The sequence below is a fragment of the Oncorhynchus mykiss genome, chromosome 11 (assembly GCF_057628025.1).
Source record: "Oncorhynchus mykiss isolate SJ-2025 chromosome 11, ASM5762802v1, whole genome shotgun sequence".
NCBI lineage: Eukaryota > Metazoa > Chordata > Actinopteri > Salmoniformes > Salmonidae > Oncorhynchus > Oncorhynchus mykiss.
This window is the reverse complement of record NC_143032.1, coordinates 44,293,633-44,318,508: the sequence shown is the minus strand read 5'-3', so window position 1 is coordinate 44,318,508 and position 24,876 is coordinate 44,293,633. Positions and strand designations below refer to the sequence as shown.

Sequence of the window (24,876 nt, the reverse complement as noted above, 5' to 3'; positions counted from 1 at the left end):
CAGCGTCCTAAAAGAAAGGATGGGGGAGGTGGAGAAAGGAGAGGAGGGAGTGCGGGTGAAGAGGGAAAGAGAGGCTCTCTTGTGTGGTCAGGCTGTGTGGAGTGTTAACCACACTCTCTCTCTTTCAATTTTATTTTCCTTTCTCTCTCGCTCGCTCGCTCGCTCGTCAGAGCAACTCTGTCCCCTCAAACTGTTGACCGCTGGGATTGTCTTCCAAACACACAACATATATAACACCACATCATCCCACACACACACTAACACATCGTCCACCTTCACATTGACTCGTTCCTCGTCTCTGATTGATAATGAAATATTTCAGGGATCAAAACAAATACGTCCAGCGTTATAGGAAATGGAACCTGAGGTGCCTCAATTCTGTCCTTCCATCACACCTAACATAACCGGACTACGGTGACGTCGTCCTCGAAAGGCTTTGACCTGTTGTCCATCCACACAGACCTTGTTTCTCTTTATGCGGTAGAGCGTTTGTAGGGTGCTCTGTAGAAGGCCAGTAGTTGTCGGTTTTAACGTGGCGAGAATGTAAGGGGACGCTATCCTCTTTGTCTCGTCTCGGGTTGATGGCTGTAGCGTCACACGTTTTGTATTTGTGCTGTGCGTTCGTGCACGTTTGCGTGTGAGAGATGTCACTCGGTTGCCTCTGACAGGCCTTGTGGTCTCACTGGGACTGACGGGCTGTGTGTGAGCTGTCAACAGTGCCTCTTTTCTCTCTGCCTGGCTCTCCTGATAGTACCTCTACCACACTCTAATATGGGCTCATTAGCAGTAGCGCTTTAGCTTACTCTGTTAGATCGCAAAAGCGTCTGCTAAATGCCATATATATGATTATATTATCGCCTTAGCGATGGCTTCAAGCCCCCCATCATCACTGTCTAGCTCACTCTTACATTAGACATGTTTTTTAGTCATCGTCTTTTTTGGGGCGTAAACTTTAAAGAAGTCATCTTCGTGTTCATTGAAATACAACTGAAACAACATTTCCATCCTAACAATAAATCTCTTTTCTCCCAGGTGACCCAGTATTTCAAAAGCATTATAAACCATATAGAGTACCAGTCAAAAGTTCCATTCCAGGGTTTTTATTTATTTTGACTATTTTCTACATTGTAGAATAATAGTGAAGACATCAAAACTATGAAATAACACGTATGGAATCATGTAGTAACCACAAAAGTGTTTTATATTTGAGATTCTTCAAAGTGGCCACCCTGCCTTGATGACAGCTTTGCACACTCTTGGCATTCTCTCAACCAGCTTCAGTCACCTGGAATGCATTTCAATTAACAGGTGTGCGGTGTTAAGTTCATTTGTGGAATTTCTTTCCTTCTTAATACGTTTGAGCCAATCAGTTGTGTTGTGACAAGGTAGGGGTGGTATACAGAATATAGCCGTATTTGGTTAAAGTCCATATTATTTCAAGAACAGCTCAAATAAGCAAAGAGAAATGGCAGTCCATCATTATTTTAAGACATGAAGGTCAATCAATCTGGACTTAACGATCAAGCGCTATGATCAAACTGGCTCTCATGAGGACCGCCACAGGAAGGGAAGACCCAGAGTTACCTCTGTTGCAGAGGATAAGTTCATTAGGTAACTGCACTTCTGATTGCAGCCCAAATAAATGCTTCACAGTGTTCAAGTAACAGACACATCTCAATATCAACTGTTCAACTGTTCAGAATCAGGCCTTCATGGTCAAATTTCTGCATAGAAAATGTGCCTCTACTAAAGGACACCAATAAGAAGAAGAGACTTGCTTGGGCCAAGGAGCACAAGCAATGGACATTAGACTGGTGGAAATCTGTCCTTTGGACTGATGAGTCCAAATTTGCGATTTTTGTTTCCAACCGCCTTCTCTTTGTGAGACGCAGAGTAGGTGAACGGATGATCTCTGCATGTGTGGTTCCTACCGTGAAGCATGGAGGAGGTGTGATGGTATGGGAGTGCTTTGCTGGTGACACCGTCAGGGATTTATTTAAAATAATTTAAGCATGATGGGTTTATTATAGAGCTTTGATCTAAAATTCAAGCCCGATGCTACCTGGGCCCGATGAGCCATAGATTAAATACATTTTATGAGCCCTAAATAAAACATATTTAATGATCCCATGATATAGGCTACTGCACATTACACATGACAGAAAAACATAAAAGCCCATAGATGTAGCTAGCTATATGCTCTCTTGTGTAAATAAATTAAACAAGCTCCAGTAGGCTAATCTTTTTGAGTGTGAACTATATTACTGTGGACTGGAATTACGGACATCGTTCAAACCGTGATGAAGCAGGGATAGAACATGGGATTCTGGTGCAACACATGCGGCCTTCAAAGTTACAAGTATAGGCTAGGAAATTTGATTACATTTTTTGTTATACAGTAAATGGGCTTATTTGTATAATTAGTAGGCTGATGCATATATACCTTTTGATCATATTTAGTAGCCTGCCTACCTCTTTCTCTCTCTATTGTTGGTTCATTCCTTCCTCGCTTTCAACAGTCAAATGAAATGAGTTTCGCTGTCCTTATCTTCATCGTTCTAATGACATCCTTGAATAATACAGGACGAGAATTAGATGTTGAAGGCTTTCAATTTTCTTCCCCAAAATTGAATGGTTATGGGTCTGAATAAACAATTGCTATAGCCTACTGCCTTCGCACGTTCGCTCTTCTTTCAAACTCCCCGTGAGTTCTATTGGCTACTACATTTAACATTCAGCAAACAACAGCTTCAAATATTATGTTGGTATAAGAAATGCTTAAATGATGTTCAGCAAGCTATTCTAGTCTATATTTTCCTGCATGGGACTCCAAGAGCTAAGGAGTGTTTTTTTTTAAGGAGAGGCCAGCGGTGCGTGGTAATTGTTCAAGAGACAGAGGCTAGAAGTTAGACGCTTGTTATCCATAACCCACCATGAATTAGCTAAATATAAGACTAATACTGCGTTGAATGAATTACCTGAAAGAGGTAGGCTAGGACATCTATATATAGGGCTGTACATCAATCTAGAACAGGATGATCTGTTTTGCATGCAATTTGAATGGAATTGATGGAAAGTGGCCAAGGCTGTGAGAGAGTGCTCGCACGTGCACTGATTTTAAAGCAACAATAGTAGAGTGAAGCACGGTTTTAGAACTCTGCGGGTGCAAAGTAAAAACTAAGGTGACCCCCGAAAGCCAGATGGAGATGGGTAAATTAGACACGCATTTGGTCTTTATATTACTGTAGCACAGACTATGCTGCAGCAAATCTCGGCCTACCTGTCGCAGGAAACAAAGTCTGGGTCTGCATGCATTGTGAACTCAAATCAAATTTTATTAGTCACTTGCGCTGAATACAACCTTACAGTGAAATGCTTACTTACAAGCCCCTAACCAACAATGCAGTTGAAAAATATATTTATTAAAGTGACTATGCAAGTAACAGACACATCTCAATGATGATGACAACAACAGAGAGTAGCAGCAATGCAAATAGTCTGGGTAGCCATTTGATTAGGTGTTCAGGAGTCTTATGGTTTGGGGGTAGAAGCTGTTTAGAAGCCTCTTGGACCTAGACTTGTGGACATCCGGAACCGCTTGCTGTGCGGTAGCAGAGAGAACAGTCTATGACTAGAGTGGCTTGGAGTCTTTGACAATTGTTAGGGCCTTCCTATGACACCGCCTGGTTTAGACGTCCTGGATGGCAGGAAGCTTGGCTGGGCCGTTCACACTACCCTCTGTAGTGCCTTGCGGTCAGAGGCCGAGCATTTGCCATACCAGGCAGTGATGCAACCAGTCAGGATGCTCTCGATGGTGCAGCTGTAGAAGGTTTTGAGGAACTGAGGACCCATGCCAAATCTTTTGAGTCTCCTGAGGGGGAATAGGTTATGTTGTGCCCTCTTCACGACTGTCTTGGTGTGCTTGGACCATGTTAGTTTGTTGATGTGGACACCAAGGAACTTGAAGCTATCAACCTGCTCCACTGCAGCCCCGTTGAAGAATGGGGTGTGCTCGGTCCTCCTTTTCCTGTAGTCCACAATCATCTCCTTTGTCTTCATCACGTTGAGGGAGAGGTTGTTGTCCTGGCACCACATGGCCAGGACTCCAACTGCGCTCCATACCGAGATGGTGTGTTCCCACCCAGAGCGTTGATGATTCATCATGCCATAGAGAAGCCCGATTTAGACTTCACATATAATTTAACAGTTCAATTTCACGTCATGCTGTTCATTTAAATTATTTATTACAATTTACCGGTTTCTCAGTTATTTATCCCAGAAAGGGGAGTGGTTATGTCAGTAAATCTCGGTAACCGGGTTCCCGTCATTCAACCCTAGTATGCACAAACACATGCACAGATACAAGCGCGCGCGCACACACACACACACACACACACACACACACACACACACACACACACACACACACACACACACACACAACACATACATTATACACATACATTATACACATACATTATACACATACATTATAACACAAAGATCAAGGCTCTAAAGTGTCACCTCTGATATTGACCTCTTGGATGTTTTTTTGTGTGTGTTTGAGGGTGTGTATTTGTATTTATTAGTGAAACCCCATTAGCTGTTGCCAAGGCAGCAGCTACTCTTCCTCGGGTCCAAACACATTAAGGCACTTACATCACACAACAACAAAAAGGTACATCATGTAACATTATTTCACCACTACATGTCTACCATACAAAAGTTATAATACCACCATACAACAACATTACAATGTACGTGGGTGTAAAGTGCGTGTGTGCCTCTGTATGCGTGTGTCTCTTCACTGTCCGATTTGTTCCGTAAGGTGTAATTGTATCTGTTTTTTAAATCGGATGTTACTGCTTGCATGAGTTACTTGATGTGGAATAGAGTTCCTTGTAGTCATGGCTCTGTGTAGTACTGTGCGTTTCTCGCAGTCTGTTCTGGACTTGAGGACTATGAAGAGACCCCTTGTGGCATGTCCTGTGGGGTTTGCATGGATGTCTGAGCTGTGTGCTAGTCATTTGAACAGACAGCTCAGTGCTTTCAACATGTCAATACCTCTCACAAAGACTAGTAGTGATGCAGTCAATCTCTCCTCTAAAGCCAGGAGAGATTGACATGCATGTAATCGATGTTAGCTCTCCATGTACATTTAAGGGCCAGTCCTGCTGCTCTGTTCTGGGACTACTATTTTTGCCTATGTCCCTCTTTGTGACACTTGACCATATGACTGGGCAGTAGTCCAGGTGCAACAAAACTTGTTTTGTTGATAGCAATGTCAAGAAAGCAGAGCAGCACTTTATTACGGACATATCTTCACACATCTTACACACATGTTGCATCAACATGTTTTGACCATGACAGTCCTCAACTTGCTCAATTTCCACATTATTCATTACAAAATGTAGTTGAGGTTTGGGATTTAGTAAATGGTTTGTCCCAAATGCAATGCGTTTAGTTTTTTCAATATTTAGTGCTAGCTTATTACTTGCCCCACATTCTGAAACTGACTGCAGCTCTTTAGGTGTTGCAGTGATTTCACTTGCTGTGGTAGCTGACGTGTATAGTGTTGAGTCATCAGCATACATAGACACACAGTCTTTACTCAGTGCCAGTAGCAAGTCATTTGTAAAGATTGAAAAAAGAAAGGGTCCTAGACAACTGCCCTGGGGAATCCCCGATTCTACCTGGATTATGTTGGAGTTAGACAGGTAACTCTCAATTAGACAGGTAACTCTCAATCCACGATATAGCAGGGAATGTAAAGCCATAACACACAAAGATTATGATCAGTTATGTCAAAAGCTGTACTGAAGTCTATCAAAACAGCTTCTTATGATCAGTTTCTTTCAGCCAAACACCAGTAATTTTTGTAAGTGCAATACTTGTTGAGTGCCCTTCCCTATAAGCATGCTGAAAGTCAGTTGTTAATTTGTTAACTGTGAAATAGCATTGTATCTGGTCAAACACAATTGTTTCCAGAAGTTTACTAAAAGTTGGTAGCAGGCTGTTTGTGCGACTGTGTGTGTTACAGAGAGAGAGAGAGAGGTCAGACTTAGTGAGGAGCAGAAAGATAGAGCTGTGTGAGCATATCATCAGAGAGGAGATGAAGGGGAAGAGCCCATATTAATATCTTAATAAATATTTAAACTGGAATATCTCCAAATTCACATAATGAGGAGACTCTCTCTTTTTCTCTCGCTCTCTCTGAAACCTTTTGCACTTTGTGATGCTAGCAGCGTGAGATCGTTAGTGCAGTCCCACCCAAGGTTTTTCCAGTTCTGCAGGAGGCCATACAATATTTTTCACACTATGGAATTAGCCTATAGTTGGGTCGTTCCACCAATTCAGTGCCTTTTGAGATGTGTAACTTGGTGCAAAAAAAACGTTTGATTTCACCTACTTTTAACATTCTGGCATAAAGAGCACATGTTCATTGTAATAAATAAGATGTTTTCCCACCGAGGTTGTAAATAAAATGACTATAGGAAGTGCCTATAAAGTGCCAAATAAAGTAACAGGGTTGACGATTTCATCTTAAATCAGCCTTAAATCCCCTTTTGACAGGGGAAATGGAAGCATGTGTGCAACTGGGAGGGGCAATTGACTGCAAGCCGGTCTATCTTTGGGTAACAGGGTTGACATGTTATGAGTAGGACCAGCACACCTGCTTTTACACTATGATTTGACAATCAGATGTTCAATGTAAAAAAATAAATGTATGTAGAGTTTCTCCATATTAAAAACGACTTCAGTTCACATAAGTAAAAAAAATATATATATATGTTTTTACCTTAAAATGAATCACTAATTACATAAACAATAGACTTCAGAAATGACTTTGTCAAAGCAACAAAATAATGAGGGCTTTACAATGATAGTGAAAAGCTCACAACATTTTGGGGTGAAGTGTGTTAAAACTCTTCTATGAAGGGGGGGGGGGGGGGCTTCCTGGGGCATACATACAGTGCATCTACATAAAAATAAATATATATATAGGGGAAACACTGTGGATGGCGGCCAATGCGCCGAGACAAGCGCACACTGACAGCAGTGACTGGCTGTTTGCGTGTGTGTGTGTGTGTGTGTGCCCACATGTATGTACAGTATGTGCATATGTGTATGTTGTGTGTGTCTACAAATTCTATATCTACGATTTTAAACCTCAAAATGAAGTAGATCACCCTTATGCAATATACAGGGAACTGCCAAAATAAAGGAAGCAGGTGCTTCCACACAGGTGTGGTTTCTGAGTTAATTAAGCAATCAACATCCCATCATACTTAGGGTCATGTGTAAAAACGCCTAGTTGCCCATTATTTTGGCTGCTGTGGCTGGAAGAAGAGGTATTTGACTTTTAAAGAGGGATCTAAAAGGGGGTTTAAAGGGTTTGTGTGTCTGTCTCACCAGATCTCAACCCAACACTTATGGGAGATTCTGGAGCGACGCCTGAGACAGTGTTTTCCATCAACAATACAATGGAATTTCTCATGGAAGAATGATGTCACATCCCTCCAATAGAGTGCCAGACACTTGTAGAATCTATACCAAGGTGCATGGAAGCTGTTCTGGCTCTTGGTGGCCCAACGCCCTGCTAAGACACTTTATGTTGATGTTGGTCATTTCGTCACGACTTTAAACATGATTTACTAAAATAATCATGGGATAATACAAGGTCCTTGTGTGATTGGTTGACGTTTGAATTCTTCCAAGCACTCCTCTCTGATGCTTGGGTTCTCTTCTGATATAGTTGGGGCTTGTTGCTGTTGAGTTTGATCGATGAAGAGATACCGCAGGATGAGTCTTCTTACGGGGCCATACGGCACAGTGACCTCTGCCCTTTGAACTGTGACCTTAGACTCAGCAGGATGTGAGTTTATTTGACCCCCTCTCTCAATCGGCCCCGCCCCTTCTCCTCAGGACCTGCACCTCCTCGTCACTGCACCTCCTCGTCACTGCACCTCCTCGTCACTGCTCCTCCTCAATCGCTCCCTTGCTTTTGGAGTATGCTTTCACACACACTCTCTCTCACTCACACACACACCACACACACAGATAGACACACACACACAGGTGTGGAGTATTATGCAGCAAAATGCAAGGGGGAGATGGAAATTAGAATCTATAGGAATATGGGGGGGGGGGGGGCGAGGTGTAAAGGTTCAGGACAGAGTGACCATGAAACCATCACCATATCCAGGAGGATAGCAGTACAGTAGACAGTGTTCAACTCTCTAATTGACCTTTACTCTTTGTGTATTTATACCTCCTGTTATCATTCTCTGCATTGTTGGGACGGGCACTATAAGTAAGCATGTTTACCAAGCATATGGGCCAACGGTCACTGACGTTTGATTTTGTAAAAAAAAAAGAAAAAAAGCACCCCCCCCTCAAAAGCTATGTCCCGCTCCTTCTCTAACTTTTCCTACATGTTTTTTCATTTTACATTTGTCCTAATTTTGAAATCACAAACAGAAAAGTGTTTAGAGCCTTTTTGAACTGTTATTTGACACCTATTCCTAACTTAACCCGCCAAGACAATGTGCCGTAGGATGTCGATACCCAGCCAGGCACTAATGCGTCTCTCTATCTTCACTGAATGAAGGGTGAATGGGTGATAATTGTGCACCTTACTTCACAATGGAATTTAAATTAGGCCTAACTGAATGATAAGGAAGTGAAGTGGTTGATTTTCATTTAGAAAGACAATAGTGTAACGATGAGTTTGTGTTATGCCTATTTGTCAGTGTTGGCGCCCATGTCAATCATTTGACCACGCACCTTGCGGGTTGATACCGTTCCCCTTTAGGTTTTAATTTGTAAAAGAAGCTGTTACAGGACTGTATTATTTACTGTAACTATAACTACGAATCACGTTTATTGTAAGCAAAAGCGAAGACATGCTGTGTGTTGCAGTAGGCCTTTAGAATGATGCAAAACATATCTTTGACTCTATCCTGCTTGACGAGCGGGAAACAAACGATGCACAGCTGGCCCGATACTACACTTTCAAATGCTTTATTTTACTAGGCAAGTCAGTTAAGAACACATTCTTATTTACAGTGACGGCCTACCCTGGTCAAACCCGGATGACGCTGGGCCTGAACTATACCGAAACTAATTTCACACATAACAAGAGTTAGCCTATAGACCAGATGAAATAATCAACCAGATGAGCATATTCTTTAGTTTCTACTACACTTGTACTACACTTCTACTACAAATGACTCTCATAATTCAAGAGGTGTCATTTTTTTCCCCCAAAGATATCCGCGCGATGTCCGCGTTCAGCACGTGACCACTCGTGCAGCAGCATTGCTCTGGTTACTAAGCAAAAACGAGTAACATAATAGAATGTAAATATGCTCTTCTGTGGTCAGTGGATGTATGGCCAGTAGAAACCAGATAAAGGAGCGTGTGACTTCAGTGAACTGAATGATGATGAGGAGGAGGGTGAAGAGGGTGATTGAATTGTATTGATCTGAGTGATGAAGGTGAAGAGGACGATTGAATTTAGAACAATAGTGGACTGATGATGAAGACGTGTGGACGGTCTAATTATTTTATTATGAAAGCCTGGGGATTGTATGTTATCTCCCCTCTGAGAGTCAAGTCAGACACTGAGTACCGCATACAACGTTCACAATGGCAAGCCGAACCAATCGAATGGACGCACTGGCAGCATTGAAAATGCTGCAGAATTTAGATGAGTTGGAGTCGGGCGGAGGATTGGATGTTGAGCTTTGAGATCGACGATGCCGATGAAGAGTCCTCATCTGATTATGATGTTAACTTTGAGCCTCCGATGCCTGAGCCTCCCCGAAGAAAAACCAGAACAGAGCCAACTGAGGCGGTGAAACAGGAGTCTGGGAGGTTTGGGTAGAAAAGAGAGATGAGAGCGCAACAGGAAGGTGGCCCTCCCAGAATATAAGAGAAGGCCCTACACCTCATGCGTACGGACAAATTGCTTGTGCACTCAACAGTTTCTTTTGTTTATGAGACATGCTGATGTTGCAGCATATCAGACATGTGGAAATAGAAAAGAAAAACTTCTGTTTTTCAGTTTTGGTTAGCTGCTGATGTCGAAAAATCAAGTACTTGCTTAAGCGGGAGCTGCCCCCCCCCCCCCCCCTCTGCGCAAAACAACATACCAGTGGAGCTGTCCTCCACATCAGTGATGGGGAGTGGTAAAGCAACACTCACGGTGTTGGGGGGGGGGGGACACAATGTCAAGTTGGCAGGTGCACACGAAACAAGGCCCATGAAAGTGCAACCGATTTGTTTGTGGGGGGCTTGCTCACAGAAAGTCACGAAGCTGTGTGCTGACTGTGGACCCGAAGCATAAAGAGAAGACTAGATTGATTCATGCTAGGCATGGGTATAAGGGCACAACACAGTGTCCGATACGATGACTGTTTTTTTTTTATATCTTATCAAGAATATATTTCCACAAATATTTCTTTATACCATTGTTCATGCGTTGGTGCTTTTGTTTAGGAATGCAGCAAATCATTTCACCGGTGCACCTGGCTGGTTGATATTGTTATTATTGTCTTTTTCATTTCTACGTTGTCAAAAGAAGCTGTAACTGGACTTTGTTAATTACTTACTCTATTACTAATCAAGTCTAGAAATCAAATGGATCACGCTGTGATGTTGTTATTGTCTGTTAAACAAAACACATCCTTGACTCAATCTAAACAAATAACTCTTGTTCATTTTTGTACACTTCTACCGATGTCTTCATGCAACGAGTCCTTTGACATTAGTTTCTGCACTCTTTATCAAGTGTTGGCGCTTCTGTTCGTGCACCCTTCGTGTTGATGTGCATCTGATGCTGAAGGAGACACCCGGCAGCGTTCTCTAGCGGGTAGTGTTAAGGAGATCCCCAGGAACTAAACTTTACTCTCTCTCTCTCTGGGTGTGGGTGTGTGTGCGTAGGGCTGTGATGATTCTGTGTTTTTCTTCTTCACCCCTCTTAGTCAGGCTGGGTGGGGGATCAAATCAAGCCTCTTTAGCAGGGGTTTTTCATCTATTCTATTGGCATTGGGGTACCCCCTCTGCCCCTCTTCTAACCCCCACTGTGGAGCGGGACCACCTGCGCAAAGCCACACAGTCCCATACATACACACACACGCATACACAGTGGGGTGCCACACACACACACACACACACACACACACAGTGGGGTCCTACACACACACACACACACATACACACACACACACACACACACACACACACACACACATATACACACACACACAGCCAGCCTCCAGATAGAGTTGAGTTGATTAATACGCTTCCTTACACACATTAATAAGCCCTTAACTGCTTTTAGGATTCTTACTTTTTAGCCCCTGGTTCATAGTGTGTAACCTCTCAACCTTGGCTAATCTCTCCTCTCTTAGAGATCACAGTCCATTGGCCCATGTTTAGTGATGTCGGCCGAATGACAGAGAGAAAGGGAGAGGATGGGGGGAGGGATGGCGGGAGACGAGGAAAGGGGGTTGCTCCTAGCACTTTGCCATATAGAAGTTTGGGAGTTCACTTTACTCTGAATTTTAGCACTAATCCAGTTACCTATTTTCTGTCAGCCAAGCGGAGGAATAGCAGGAACAAAACCCACATTCATGGCTTAAGAAGCTTCCAAAGATTTCACTCAAGGCTGACTGGCTCGGATTAGGCCAGCAGCTTCTGGAAAAAGAGCAAGGGGACAAAAAACAGAGTGGAGCCTTTCTTTAAGCGCCACTTATTCTTGTAAATGACTGGAATACTTTCCCCCCCCCCCCTTTTCCCCCCCCTTCTCCGTCGTCTCGCTTTTTCTCGCGTCTCGTATTGTTGCATTTTTTTTTTAAACGTTCATAGAGAGAGATGGAAAGAGAGGGAGAGGCCCTCATGTGTTTCTTTTCTTTCCCCCATCCTTTATTCATCTCTCGAGTGCCATCTCTTGAAGTGTAAGATCCTTATGATTGCGAAGTGAAAGCTTTTGAGTCAAACATTTGAGTCCACCCCCACCCCCCCATTTCTCTTTTAAGCGTTCGCTGGGACAATAACTCTCCAGCAACAATGGCACTCCATTTCGGCAATGTTTTCACATTTTGTCTTTTCTGTTTTTATACAGTTATGTACTTACACACATCTGTCAAATTCCGTGAGGGCTACTGGAATCGCAGCACAGTGCACACCATACATAACACACTGTGTTTGTGTACTGTATCGCTTGGCTAGAAAAAGCGGATGGTTCCTTGTATTTACGTTACTGCAGAAAGCATTGAGTGTAGAATCACTTTTAGATGGGTTTTCTCAACAGTTTCACTGAAGGTCACTGAAGGAAACGGAACCTGCTACGTTGGGAATTGCGTTGTGGGGTTGCTTTTTGTTCCAGATGGTGAATGTGTGCCACGGGGGGCGGGCATAGACAGGTTTTGCAGGCGTGCACAATGTGTGTGTAAGAGTGAGCACCATCCATTATTTAGGCCTGGTTTCTCCATGGTTTCTTGGTGTTTCTCTAGTCCTCCAGGGGCAGTGGGATTCGTGTCCAGGGCCTTGTTTAGGAGATGTACGGTTTCCCAGTGCCTGCCTGCTACATCATGCCCTGAGGATTCCGACACACTTACCCACTCTCAGTTGTGTCTTTCACACACAAACACACAAACACGGGCGGATATGTATTCCAGCTTGGTTCCAAAGGCTAGCGCCGTGAAGCCACGCTCCGTGTCACCTTCACCCCCACCGACTCTCACTTTGTGCCGGGGCAATTATGCTGTTGTGCCTTATTTGAACTTTGATCCCTGCTCGAGCCAGGATGTGATGCTCAGCATATCCAAGGACAGGGAGGGGCTCTGGGAGCAACATCATTAGCCTCTCAACTCTGCGCACTTGGCCATCGTAAAGGTCAATGACCAGGATCTGTGGCAATTCACCTGCAGCAGAGCGTGTGTGTGTGTACGTGGGAGAGAGCCATGTACTGTAGCACCTCTTAGATCACTGCTCCCAATCTTCCAGTCAGGTCAACCATCAAACACATCCATCACTCTCCCCTCTCTTCCCCTCGTCCCTCACCCTCCACCATATCCTAACTGCAGCCTCTGGTCAAGCTCGAACAAACGCTGGCATGTCTGCCTGCCCGCACTCCTTTACCTGATGTCAATTAATGGCTTGAAGTAATTTTGTCTGACAATCCCTGTTCCCAGCGAGAGGCTATAGCAGACATGTCACTGAGATGACCTTTGCGCCCATGTGCAGCCAAGAGCAGTTTTTTTCTCTTCTTAAGAATTTGACAAACCAGGAAACTTCCTTTGTACTTTGTTAATGAGTTATCGATTTGAAACAATGCCCTGGCAAATATTGTCTGATTAGCTTGACTCCAGCAAGGTCACAGTGCTATAGAGTCTCAATGCGATCATCTTTTGGGTATTTGAGCACGTGCACACACACACGCACACACACTGTCCGTGCATCTCTGTCTCTCACTCAGTCTAACACTCAGTCTAACACACATTATCCCTTCTTTTTTCTTTCTTTTCTCTCATTCTCTCTCTCTGGCAACTTGACTTTCCATAGGCACTACCAGCTAATTACCCACAATGTTACAGTAATCCCCCCCCCCCCCCCCCCCCATTTCTGCCACGAATTTTCTCCATATCGTCTCCTCAGCCTGCAGACCGTTGTGTCTTCGTACGATTCCCAGCCAACTTTGTCTGGAAGGAAAGCGTCTGAAGGGGAAGAGCGCTCGAGAGAACACCTGACGAGTCCTTGTCCAAGACGTTGATTAGAATTCAATTGCAAACGGGGAGTTTGAGTGAAGGTCCACATCCTAATAGCGGCGATGTTAATACCAGGCTATGTAATTACCTGCGCCCGCCGCTTGTTTAATATTTAATAATTAGCCCAAATGAAAATTATTCACTTACCCGCTGTAAGGGACATGTTAAATATTCAAATGAGCGGGCTTCAGGTGTGTTTACACACACACACGCACGCGCGTACGCACACACACACACACACACACACACACACACACACACACACACACACACAGAGAGAGATTGAATGAGAGAGATTGAATGAGAGCGAGAGGTGTACATGACCTGTGGCTTGGCATTTGGAAATCACTGACCTAACTTCTATTGCTCTCTGTCTCTCTTACCCCCCAGCATCCCTCTCACTCTCTTTATCTATCACTCTCAAGTGCTTTTTAGACAGACAGCGGAATATCGCACATAATTTTTTAGAACTAACCCAAGATTGACAACAGCCTGTCGTTTCCAATGGGAGCAAATGAATCATAGTGGGCAGAACAAGCAAGGAGGATGGCAGAACCAAGCACGATCGAGCGAGATCCTATTGCGTGTTCTTGCATGTATTTTGATTTTTCCGTTAGGGAATGCCTACTCTGTGAAGTGCACATGGGCAATAAATCAAATCAACCGTGCACTCCTTCTAAACAACACCATCTTTTGAAACTTTGGCAAAGGGGAAAGTCTAGAAAACATAGTCCTCTCTGTTCGTAACAGATTTTAGCTTTGGGAACAGAAAACTGTATTGAGATCAAAAATATTTAATTTAATTTGCAGAATATCGGCCAAAATTCATCTTCTACCACTGCCGGCCACTGGGCTTCACCTCATCACCATATTTAGTGTTGAGTGGAAATGCTAACCGGATGCCTCATTTATTCCCCCCCTTGAAACATCTGGCTCAGTGTTCTATCTGTGGTGACAGCCCACAGTCTATGTGACAGCCGACTGGTGACCATAGCAACGGAATTAACAAACATTATTGACGTGCGAAAAAAATAACTAATTTTAAACGTGACTGTAAACTGATTGTGTTAGCCAGCTATCTAGCTAGAGTGGGCAAGTTAGCTGATCCTGCTGTTGGACATACGTGCTAACATATCACCATGCAGGCTACATATTCTACTGGTCAACAACGACGGCACCACTAGGAAAAATAGAGTGGAATAGTATTTTCTCTGCCTTGGCTGTGCGGCTTCCACAGGCGTGAGCACCGTTGGTTGCTCTGTCTGGATATAATTCCGCCCCCCCCGTCTGCCGGGTGCTGTCTGTCAGGGCCCTTACTCTTGTCAGTGTTGCTGTTGTTTGAGCACCTATAAGTCTTCGTTGCCCAGTGTTTTTCTGACTGTATGAGGGCTATGGCTCTCTTCTTCTGACTACTAGAAAGCTCAAATGGCACCCTATTCCTTATGCAGTGCACTACTTTTGACCAGGGCCCATAGGGAACCATTTTGGATTCAGTCTTAGTTTCTGTAGAGTCCTCTTCCAAGCTTCCCTGAGGTCTTTAGCTTTCACTCTGTTCGTCAGGAGGGACTCCGGCAAAGGGAGAGAGGGAGGGAGAGATGGGGGGGTAGGGGAAGCCTGTAGTGGTTGTTTGTCGGAGTGTGTTGATGCTGTTAGATTCATTGTTTCCTGTGTTGATGGGCTGGGCCGTTTGTCTTGGCGTTGGTGCTGTTATTGTGGCCGTAGCAGGGTGCTCTCCTCTCCCTGCCTCTCATTACTGTCCTGTAAACAGAGAGCAGGAACTAGGGAAAGAAAACACACAGGGAGTTTCTGGAGGACTGTGGGAGTGTGTGGGCCTCAGTGGTACGAGGGGTAGGATGGGTGGAGAATAGAAAGCACTGTTAGACTCTGTAGTGCTCTTTCTCACAACACAGAGCAAAACTAGCAAGCTGGGCAAAGTCCGATTCTGACCTGTCGAGGGCGTTGGTCAATAGACACTTTAGTGTGTGTGTGCGTGCACTCTCGTGCTTGTGTGCAAGCGTACAGTGCCTTCAGAAAGTATTCACACCCCTTGACTTTTTCCACATTTTGTTGTGTTACAAAGTGGGATTAAAATTGGTTGAATTGTAGTTCTTTGTCAATGATCTACACAAAGTGGAATAATTATTATCATTTCTTTTTGATGGAGAATAATATATCTTCATTAGATAAGTATTCACACCCCTAAGTCAATACAAGTTACACTCACCTTTGACAGCGATTACAGCAGTGAGTCTTTCTGGTTAAGTCTCTAAGAGCTTTGCACACCTGGAATGTATAATATTTGCCCATTATTCTTAAGAAAATGTGTCGAGCTCTTTCAAGTTGGTTGTTGATCATTGCTAGACAACCATTTTCAAGTCTTGCCTTAGATTTTCAAGCCAATTTAAGTAACAACTGTAACTACGCCACTCAGGAACATTCAATGTCGTCTTGGTAAGCAACTCCAGTGTATATTTGGCGTTGTGCTTTAGGTTATTGTCCTGCTGAAATGTGAATTCATCTCCCAGTGTCTGGTGGAAAACAGACTCAACCAGGTATTCCTCTAGGATTTTGCCTGTGCTTATCTCTATTCCGTTTATTTTTATTTAAAAAACAAGAAGCTCCCTAGTACTTTCCGATGACAAGCATACCCATAACATGATGTAGCCACCACCATTCTTGAAAATATGAAGAGTGGTCCTGTGTTGTGTTGGATTTGCACCAAACATAACGCATTTTATTCAGGACAAAAAGTGAATTTCTTTGTCACATTTTTTGCAGTATTACTTTTAGTGCCTTAGTGCAAACAGGATGCATGTTTTGGAATGTTTTTTTCTGCTTATGCTTCTTTCTTTTCTCTCTGTCATTTTGTTAGTATTGTGGAGTAATTACAATGTTGTTGATCCATCCTCAGTTTTCTCCAATCATAGCCATTAAACTCTGTTTAACTGTTTTAAAACCACCATTGATCTCATGGTGAAATCCCTGAGCGTTTCCTTTCTTCTCCAGCATCTGATTTAGGAAGGGCACCTGTATCTTTGTATTGACTGGGTGTATTGATACACCATCCACAATTTAAAATTAATAACTGCACCATGCTCAAAGGTATATTCAATGTTTGCTTTTTAAAAAACCCATCTACCAATAGGTTCCCTTTGTGAAACATAGGAACAACCTCCCTGCTCTTTGTGGTTGAATCTGTGTTTGAAATTCACTGGTTGATTTAGGGACCTTACAGATAATGTGTGGGGTACAAAGATGGGGTAGTCATTTAAAAATCATGTTAAACACTATTATTGAACACAGAGTGAGTCCATGCAACTTATTATGACTTGTTAAGCACACTTTTACTCCTGAGCTTATTTGTATTTATTTTTTATTCTGATAAAAAATATATTAGACAATATACATAACAATACTCAAACAGAAAGACAAACACGCACGATACAACACATTTGGACAATACAGTCATCAGCAATGCCATGGTGTACCTAATACAAAAATAAATTTGTAGCAAAACATTTTTAGCTTACGTTCTATGGCATATGGAGCATTTTACCCGTATAATAACATATATTTGCTTTAATTAATAGAATTTAATAGATCTCGACTTTGTCAAAGAAATATGCCTGAAGAGTTTCCCAACAACCCCCTTGCTTAGCATCTCCCTCTTTCTTTGATGCTGTTGAGTCTTGTGATTTCTAATAGAAATTGTACTTTCAAGCATGAATTGGACATGGATGTTAGACAGGTGGAAATCCGTCCTTTGGTCTGACGAGTCCAAATGTGCGATTTTTGGTTCCAACCGCCGTGCCTTTGTGAGACGAAAGAGTAGGTGAACGGATGATCTCTTCATGTGTGGTTCCCACCGTGAAGCATGGAGGAGGAGGTGTGATGGTGTGGGGGTGCTTTTCTGCTGACACTGTTGTGATTTATTTCGAATTCAAGACACACTTAACCAGCATGGATACCTCAGCATTCTGCAGCGATACGCCATCCCAACTGGTTTGCGCTTAGTGGGGTTGTCATTTGTTTTTCAACAGGACAATGATCCAACACACCTCCAGGCTGTGAAAGGTCTATTTGATCAAGAAGGAGAGTGATCTATCAGATTTCCTGGCTTCCAGAAACTCAACCTCAACCCAATTGAGATGGTTTGGGAGGAGTTGGACCGCAGAGTGAAGGAAAAGCAACCAACAAGTGCTCAGCGTATGTGGGAACTCCTTAAAGACTTTTGAAAAAGCATTCCAGGTGAAGCTGGTTGAGAAAATGCCAAGAGTGTGCAAAGCTGTCATCATTGCAAAGGGTGGCTGCTTTGAAGAATCTAAAATATATTTTGATCTGTTTAACACCTTTTTGGTTATTACATGATTCCATATGTGTTATTTCATAGTTTTGATGTCTTCACTATTATTCTACAATGTAGAAATTAGTTTTAAAAAATAAAGAAAAACCCTTGAATGAGTAAGTGTGTCCAAACTTTTGACTGGTACTATATCTTATAGTCACATGGATGTTATAATTCATCTGATTACCAGTAAGAATAAAACCACTCTTTTTTTGTTGTTTAAGCCATGATTAAAGAAAATACAACTTCCCCAATCACTCTTCCATTTTGCGCCATCTTAATCTGTAGAGTATCTGGGCTCTGGGCTCCAGAGTGGCGCAGCGGTCAAAGGCACTGCGTCACTACAGTACCTGGTTCTAATCCAGGCTGTATCACATCCGGCCGTGATTGGGAGTCCAATAGGGCGGCGCACAATTGGCCCAGCGTCGCCGGGTTTGCCGGAGTAGGCCGGCATTGTAAATAGGAATTTGTTCTTAACTGACTGAGTTAAATAAAGGTTCTATAAAAATAAATTAGAGTGAGTCTCTTGTAAGCAAATTATATCATACTTTTATCTTTTAGCCTCTTTACATTTACAGTTTTAGCTAGCAATGGCTAATCCTGATATACTCATCTAATATTTGTGAAGTTCAATTGAAAATGGCTAATCCTGATATGAATTGAATTGAATTTCAATTGAAAAGCCAACTTCGTGTACCGACTTCTAATTCCACTATAGTTCATCATAGCCAGTTTAATGCAAAATATGTCCTTCTTATTTTCTTGAATAATACAGGTAAATGTGAAGGGCCTTACGATGAATTTACACAATGTAACAGAACATAGAACAAACAACAATAACCTACATTTAAACATCGACTGCTATATGCAGCGGGTAGGTTTGTCCGTATTGACATCCTATTTTAATGTCTCCTTTGTGCACAAAGCAAAAGGTAAACAACTAACAGAGCAGTGTTGATTTCAGAATGAAGTATTTTCGTCAGTTTAGTAGCCCTGGGCTCGTCCTACTGCAGAGAAGGGATGCGAGGGTTCAGGGAGGTGCTATGCCTGGGAATAGCCAAGGAGTTATGTCCTTCTTCCTGTACAAATTCCTATCAATATACAGTTTGACAACAATGAGTCTTACCCTACAGCCCTTCTGTCAGTGCTCCTTGAAGACGGGAAACAGCTTTTGCCATCGCGCAAAGATCTCTAGAGGGTACTGTTTGTTCATCCCAAACGGCCTATGTGCATGCATATATGCATCTGTCTTTGATTTGAATTCACTCATTGCCCTGTGTTGATCATGTCTCGTTTTGCACCACGCGCCAAAGCCTTTCAAAACACCTGATCTGTTCAGCTGGAGTGGACCTGTATCTCAATTTCCCCTAGCATGGCTCTGGAGTGGTAAAAAGGGAAGTAGAAAGGGGTAAAAGGAGTGATGAAGTGGATAGCGGAAGAGAGGAGGAGAGGCAGAGAGATGTGGTGTTGAGTGATTGTCTCAGCGCTAGCTAGCTGGGCAGGTTGACAGCTCCTCTCTCTCTCTGCTCTGTGCTGGTGGCAGTAATCAGTGAGGAACACTAGTCTTGAAAACCCAGACACACAGTTTGCCTTGTGTTTAGTGTCACTCAAACGTAGTCCTACCCTAACCAGTCTGGAAACAGACAGCTCGCACGGTATCCAGCTAATTAATACAAACGCACGCACCGCCGAGAGCTCCACACACTGTACTGTATGACAGTGAAAGGTTTGTGAGATAACACTCAGGGAGGTAGCACGCAATGAGGGGCAGTAAGCAGGTGATTATGGATAATAGATAAGTCTACAGTGCCTTCAGAAAGTACTCACACCCCTTGATTGTTACCCACATTTTGTTGTGTTACAGCCTGAATTCTAAATGTATTAAATTCTGATTTTGTGTCACGGATCTACACACAATACCACATAATGTCAAAGTGGAATTATGTTTTTAGAAAGCTTGACAAGTTATAAAAAGATGAAAAGCTGAAATGTCCTGGGCTAATATAATAAAGGGTATTCAACCCTTTTGTTATGGCACACCTAAATAAGTTCAAGCCTAAATAAGTTCAGCTGCTCATGCTTTGAGCATGCCCGGCTAAGCACGCTCGGCTGTGAAGTGGTCTGGTAGGTTTGTAACAAAAGCGTGCTTTTTTTACACTTCTAAACTAGATGCTTAATATCAATAGTAGCCACAAACAACAAACATGCCTCTAACTCAAAGCAACACTGGATACCACACATGCCTCCACGATACGGGCGTTTGAACTCAAGTTGGAATCCAGAGAAAAATTTAGGGAAAAGGGCTCAGCGACCTATATGGTCACTTGACGGCGCTAACCAAGAACTACGTCACCTAACCAAGAACTACGTCACCTAACCAAGAACTACTTCACCTAACCAAGAACTACGTCACCTAACCAAGAACTACTTCACCTAACCAAGAACTACGTCACCTAACCAAGAACTACTTCACCTAACCAAGAACTACGTCACCTAACCAAGAACTACTTCACCTAACCAAGAACTACGTCACCTAACCAAGAACTACGTCACCTAACCAAGAACTACTTCACCTAACCAAGAACTACGTCACCTAACCAAGAACTACTTCACCTAACCAAGAACTACGTCACCTAACCAAGAACTACTTGCTTCTGTTGACGCAAAACTAAACAAGCTTGTGTTGTTGGACAGGCTGGAAAACCTCATAGAAGATCTGAAAGAGTTGGGGGGGAAAAACTGTGTATTTCACAAGCATTTTATTGGAGGAATACACAAAAGGACTCTGATGTATTGAAGAAAACTGTGAAAGGTGTACAAACAATTGTGGAAGTCATCACTACTGAAAACTTCCAAATGTAGGAGAAAATCCTGCACCTAACTACTCGATCGACGAGACAATCTTATCTTGAGTGGAATAGCTGAAAAGCCAGAAGAAAATGTGGAGGACACACTGAAAACATTCCTGGTTAATGAACTACAACTGGACAACGACACGGTGCAGAGCATCTCTTTCCATCTGGTCCACCGGGTGAGATCCAAGCCAATGTCAGGAGGGAGCTAGGGAGGACGACCCACTGGCCCCCGTCCAATCGTGGCCAGGTTCGAACATTAGAAGCAGAAGGAGCTGGTTCTGAGCCACGGATGGCATCTGGCTGGGAAGCCGTTTGGGATGAACAAACAGTACCCTCTAGAGATCTTTGCGCGATGGCAAAAGCTGTTTCCCGTCTTCAAGGAGCACTGACAGAAGGGCTGTAGGGTAAGACTCATTGTTGTCAAACTGTATATTGATAGGAATTTGTACAGGAAGAAGGACATAACTCCTTGGCTATTCCCAGGCATAGCACCTCCCTGAACCCTCACATCCCTTCTCTGCAGTTGGACGAGCCCAGGGCTACTAAACTGACGAAAATACTTCATTCTGAAATCAACACTGCTCTGTTAGTTGTTTACCTTTTGCTTTGTGCACAAAGGAGACATTAAAATAGGATGTCAATACGGACAAACCTACCCGCTGCACATAGCAGTCGATGTTTAAATGTTTGTTCTATGTTCTGTTACATTGTGTAAATTCATCGTAAGGCCCTTCACATTTACCTGTATTATTCAAGAAAATAAGAAGGACATATTTTGCATTAAACTGGCTATGATGAACTATAGTGGAATTAGAAGTCGGTACACGAAGTTGGCTTTTCAATTGAAATTCAATTCATATCAGGATTAGCCATTGCTAGCTAAAACTGTAATGGCAAAAAACTGTAAACGTAAAGAGGCTAGCTAAATGATAAAAGTAGGATATAATTTGCTTACAAGAGACTCACTCCTATTTTTAAATTTTTTTTTTACCTTTATTTAACTAGGCAAGTCAGTTAAGAACTAATTATTTACAATGACGGCCTAGGAACAATGGGTTAACTACCTTGTTCAGGGGCAGAATGACATTTTTTAAAAACTTTTTACCTCGGGGAGTCGATCTAGCCAACCTTTCGGTTACTGGCCCAACGCTCTAACCACTAGGCTACCTACCGCCCCAAATCCATAGTGTGTTTATAGTTCTTCAGGCCTGGAGTGTTTAATTGGTATGGTAACAGTTGGACAGCTCACTGGAAGCCTGAGAGGGTCCTCATATTGTACATTCTAGAGGGACTCTATGTACTGTTGGCTACCGTCAACAGTGCCACAATCAATCCGCACACGCACGCACACTCCAAAACGCCAGTGACAGTCATCACTTGAAGATGCTGGCAACAGGTGATCAGTGGGGAATCTGTACGACCTGGCACACACACATCGGACGACCTGGGGGGAAATGGAAAATAAGTGAAATAAAAAATATAAACTAAACGGGCAGGCGTGTGACAGGAAGCGAGTCTCTGAGGGCAGCCCGCTTCGCAGGAGCTAATTAACCCCGGAAAATAATTACATCAATATGCAAATGAGTGTTTAGATAATGCAACGTGCTATCGGGCCAGATAGTCAATCAGGGGAGGTGGGTGGGCGTGTGGAGCCGTGTGGCGCGATGGGGCCAGGTGTCGAGGCTCTGCGCTCGGGCGATAAGGGGAGACGCTACCTGGTTGCCATGACGACCACGCCGCTGCGGTCACAGCGCTGCCGTGCCGCTGCTCGAGCTCCAAACGAGCCAAATCGAATGTGAAGCAGGCGGAAACTGGACCTCCCAGAGCACTCCTTCATACGCAGCACAGCGCCTAACCATTTAAAGACCCTGGTGCTTTTGTCTATCTGTTTTGCTCCATTCTCCGACTCTGCTATTGACACAGAATATTAAGACCAATAACACATGGTTTAGACACGAGGGATATTCAGAAGGTATGTGTGTAAGTCCACGCGACCAGCCAACAAGCCTCCGTAGGGAGGGTCAGGTGAAGAGAGGGAGAACAGGTGGTGAAGTTGGAGGGTGGGAGGAAGTGATTATGAAACAGAGCCCTGTAGATGAAGGGTGACACAGAGAAGGAGAGGAGGGCTTCAAAGGACTTTGATGTCACAGGCCTTCAGGCAGCCAACTCTGCCCCCCCCCCCCCCCCCCCCTCCACCCGCAGTTGATCAGGGCGGGGCAGGGCGCAGCATTACCCGCTGTTGCATCACCCTCCGTAGAGTCTGTCTCTGAACCCAGCCGCCCTCCCTCCCCATCTCATTATGCCAGCAAACATAAACAAGCTGATGGGTTCATTTACTGTACCTCCACACACACGCGCGCACACACACTTACGTGCACACACAGTCGCCCAGCAAAATAACAACAGCCTAACAACAACTAGATTGAAAAGTGTACTTTTGCCTGTTTTTAATATTCAAAGCTTGGGTGTGAGTGGGTGTAAGCTGTGTCATCAGTGAAATAACACAGCATTGTTCCCTGATATCTATGAAACAGCCAATGCCTTGGATAAACCACTAGATCTCTCAGTCACAGCATAGCATCCAACAATCTCCCCAGACATTTAGTCTAAGTGGGCATGAAGCTTTGTTACTTTTTACCCCTGTGAGTAAACACCATGCAGGCAGCTTAACCAGACTGTTTTTGCTCTGAAATGGCTTTGGAGTGGCTTTACCGATTGACAGAAAGGGTATTTATTTGGGAATCGATTATCTAGCCTGCTGAGGGTGGATGGAGAATGGCACAAACAATTGCACTTAGTGATGCTCCATTAAAATACAACCCACGTGGGTGTACTTTATGGTCAGACAAATCCATGGTGTGCACTGTATGTGTGCGTCCTCTCTGTTGTTCTCTCCCATGACCTTCCCCTGTGTTTGCCCATTACGCCTTTATTGCCGTATAGATGCTCCATCGATCCAGGCACAAATTAAGATTTAAACGTTACGTCACGCGACCTATCGAGTTTTACATTTAGGGCATTTGCAATATGCAAGACTTATTGATCCAGCGAGCAGTCGGCGTTTATAAAACACACCCTCTGCCATCAGCAGTGCTTTTTCATTTTTATTTCTGGAGGCCTGCATGCCAACTGTGACAGAACTTTCTCTCCCCGAGTTTCACTCTCACCTTTTTCCTCTTTTTACGTCTCTCAGAGTTAGTTCACTTTTTTTTAACTCGGATCTTTCTCCCGCTTGTTTTCACTGTCTATGACACACTGGCACTGTCTTTCTCAACCCTTCTTCAATCTCTCTCGCTGACGCCGTTCTATTTCTCTGCGATGTGTTTTTTTTTGTTGTGTCTTTTCTTCTTGTTTTTGGGGGATGTGACGTGAAGTTCTGTCCTTGTGTTCCAGGAAAACGGCTCCCCCGAGGAACACGTGCTCTACGTGTGGGACCACTTTGTGTCCAAAGCCGCCGCCAGGAACGTCTTTGTCGTGGCGCACAGCTACGGAGGCCTGTCGTTGGTGGAGCTGGTGAGTGGTTGCTTTTCTTTCCTCTGCCCCCCACCATCCCCCCTCAGCATACTACCTCTGGGACAGTCAGCCAGTGTGGTAGCGTGTGAAATGCGGTGGGATGATTAAAAATAAATAACGTTTAGTTTCTTTGAGAAAGTGCTGCTTCTATAAACAAGCCAGTTCATCCCTGTCCTAGGGCTCAATCCACTTCCTCTCCTCCGCACAACAAGACGTAGGGAGAAAATGGAGAGAGAACTAGAAGAAAAACAAGTTTCTATTAAACCACGCTGCGGAGCATGCAAAACTGCAAGTCGTAGAAGATGAGAGAGATGGGGGGGGGGGGGGTCTCTGCATCTGTGTGTCTTTCTAGTGTTGAGTCTATAATTAAGTCTAGCCTATATTTTTA

The 24,876-nt window shown here is 43.6% G+C and overlaps 1 protein-coding gene across 12 annotated transcripts in view; it reads left to right on the top strand.

Moving 5' to 3' along the window:
- The window catches only part of LOC110535712 (family with sequence similarity 172 member A), a 246,421-nt gene that overhangs the window by 74,690 nt on the left and 146,855 nt on the right, over positions 1 to 24,876 (top strand). For all 12 annotated transcript variants that reach the window (XM_021620906.3, XM_021620902.3, XM_090190183.1 and 9 more), the window contains exon 8: positions 24,369 to 24,488. In XM_021620906.3, the coding sequence (XP_021476581.3) occupies positions 24,369 to 24,488 (120 nt within the window). The remainder of the gene's footprint in view (positions 1 to 24,368; positions 24,489 to 24,876) is intronic.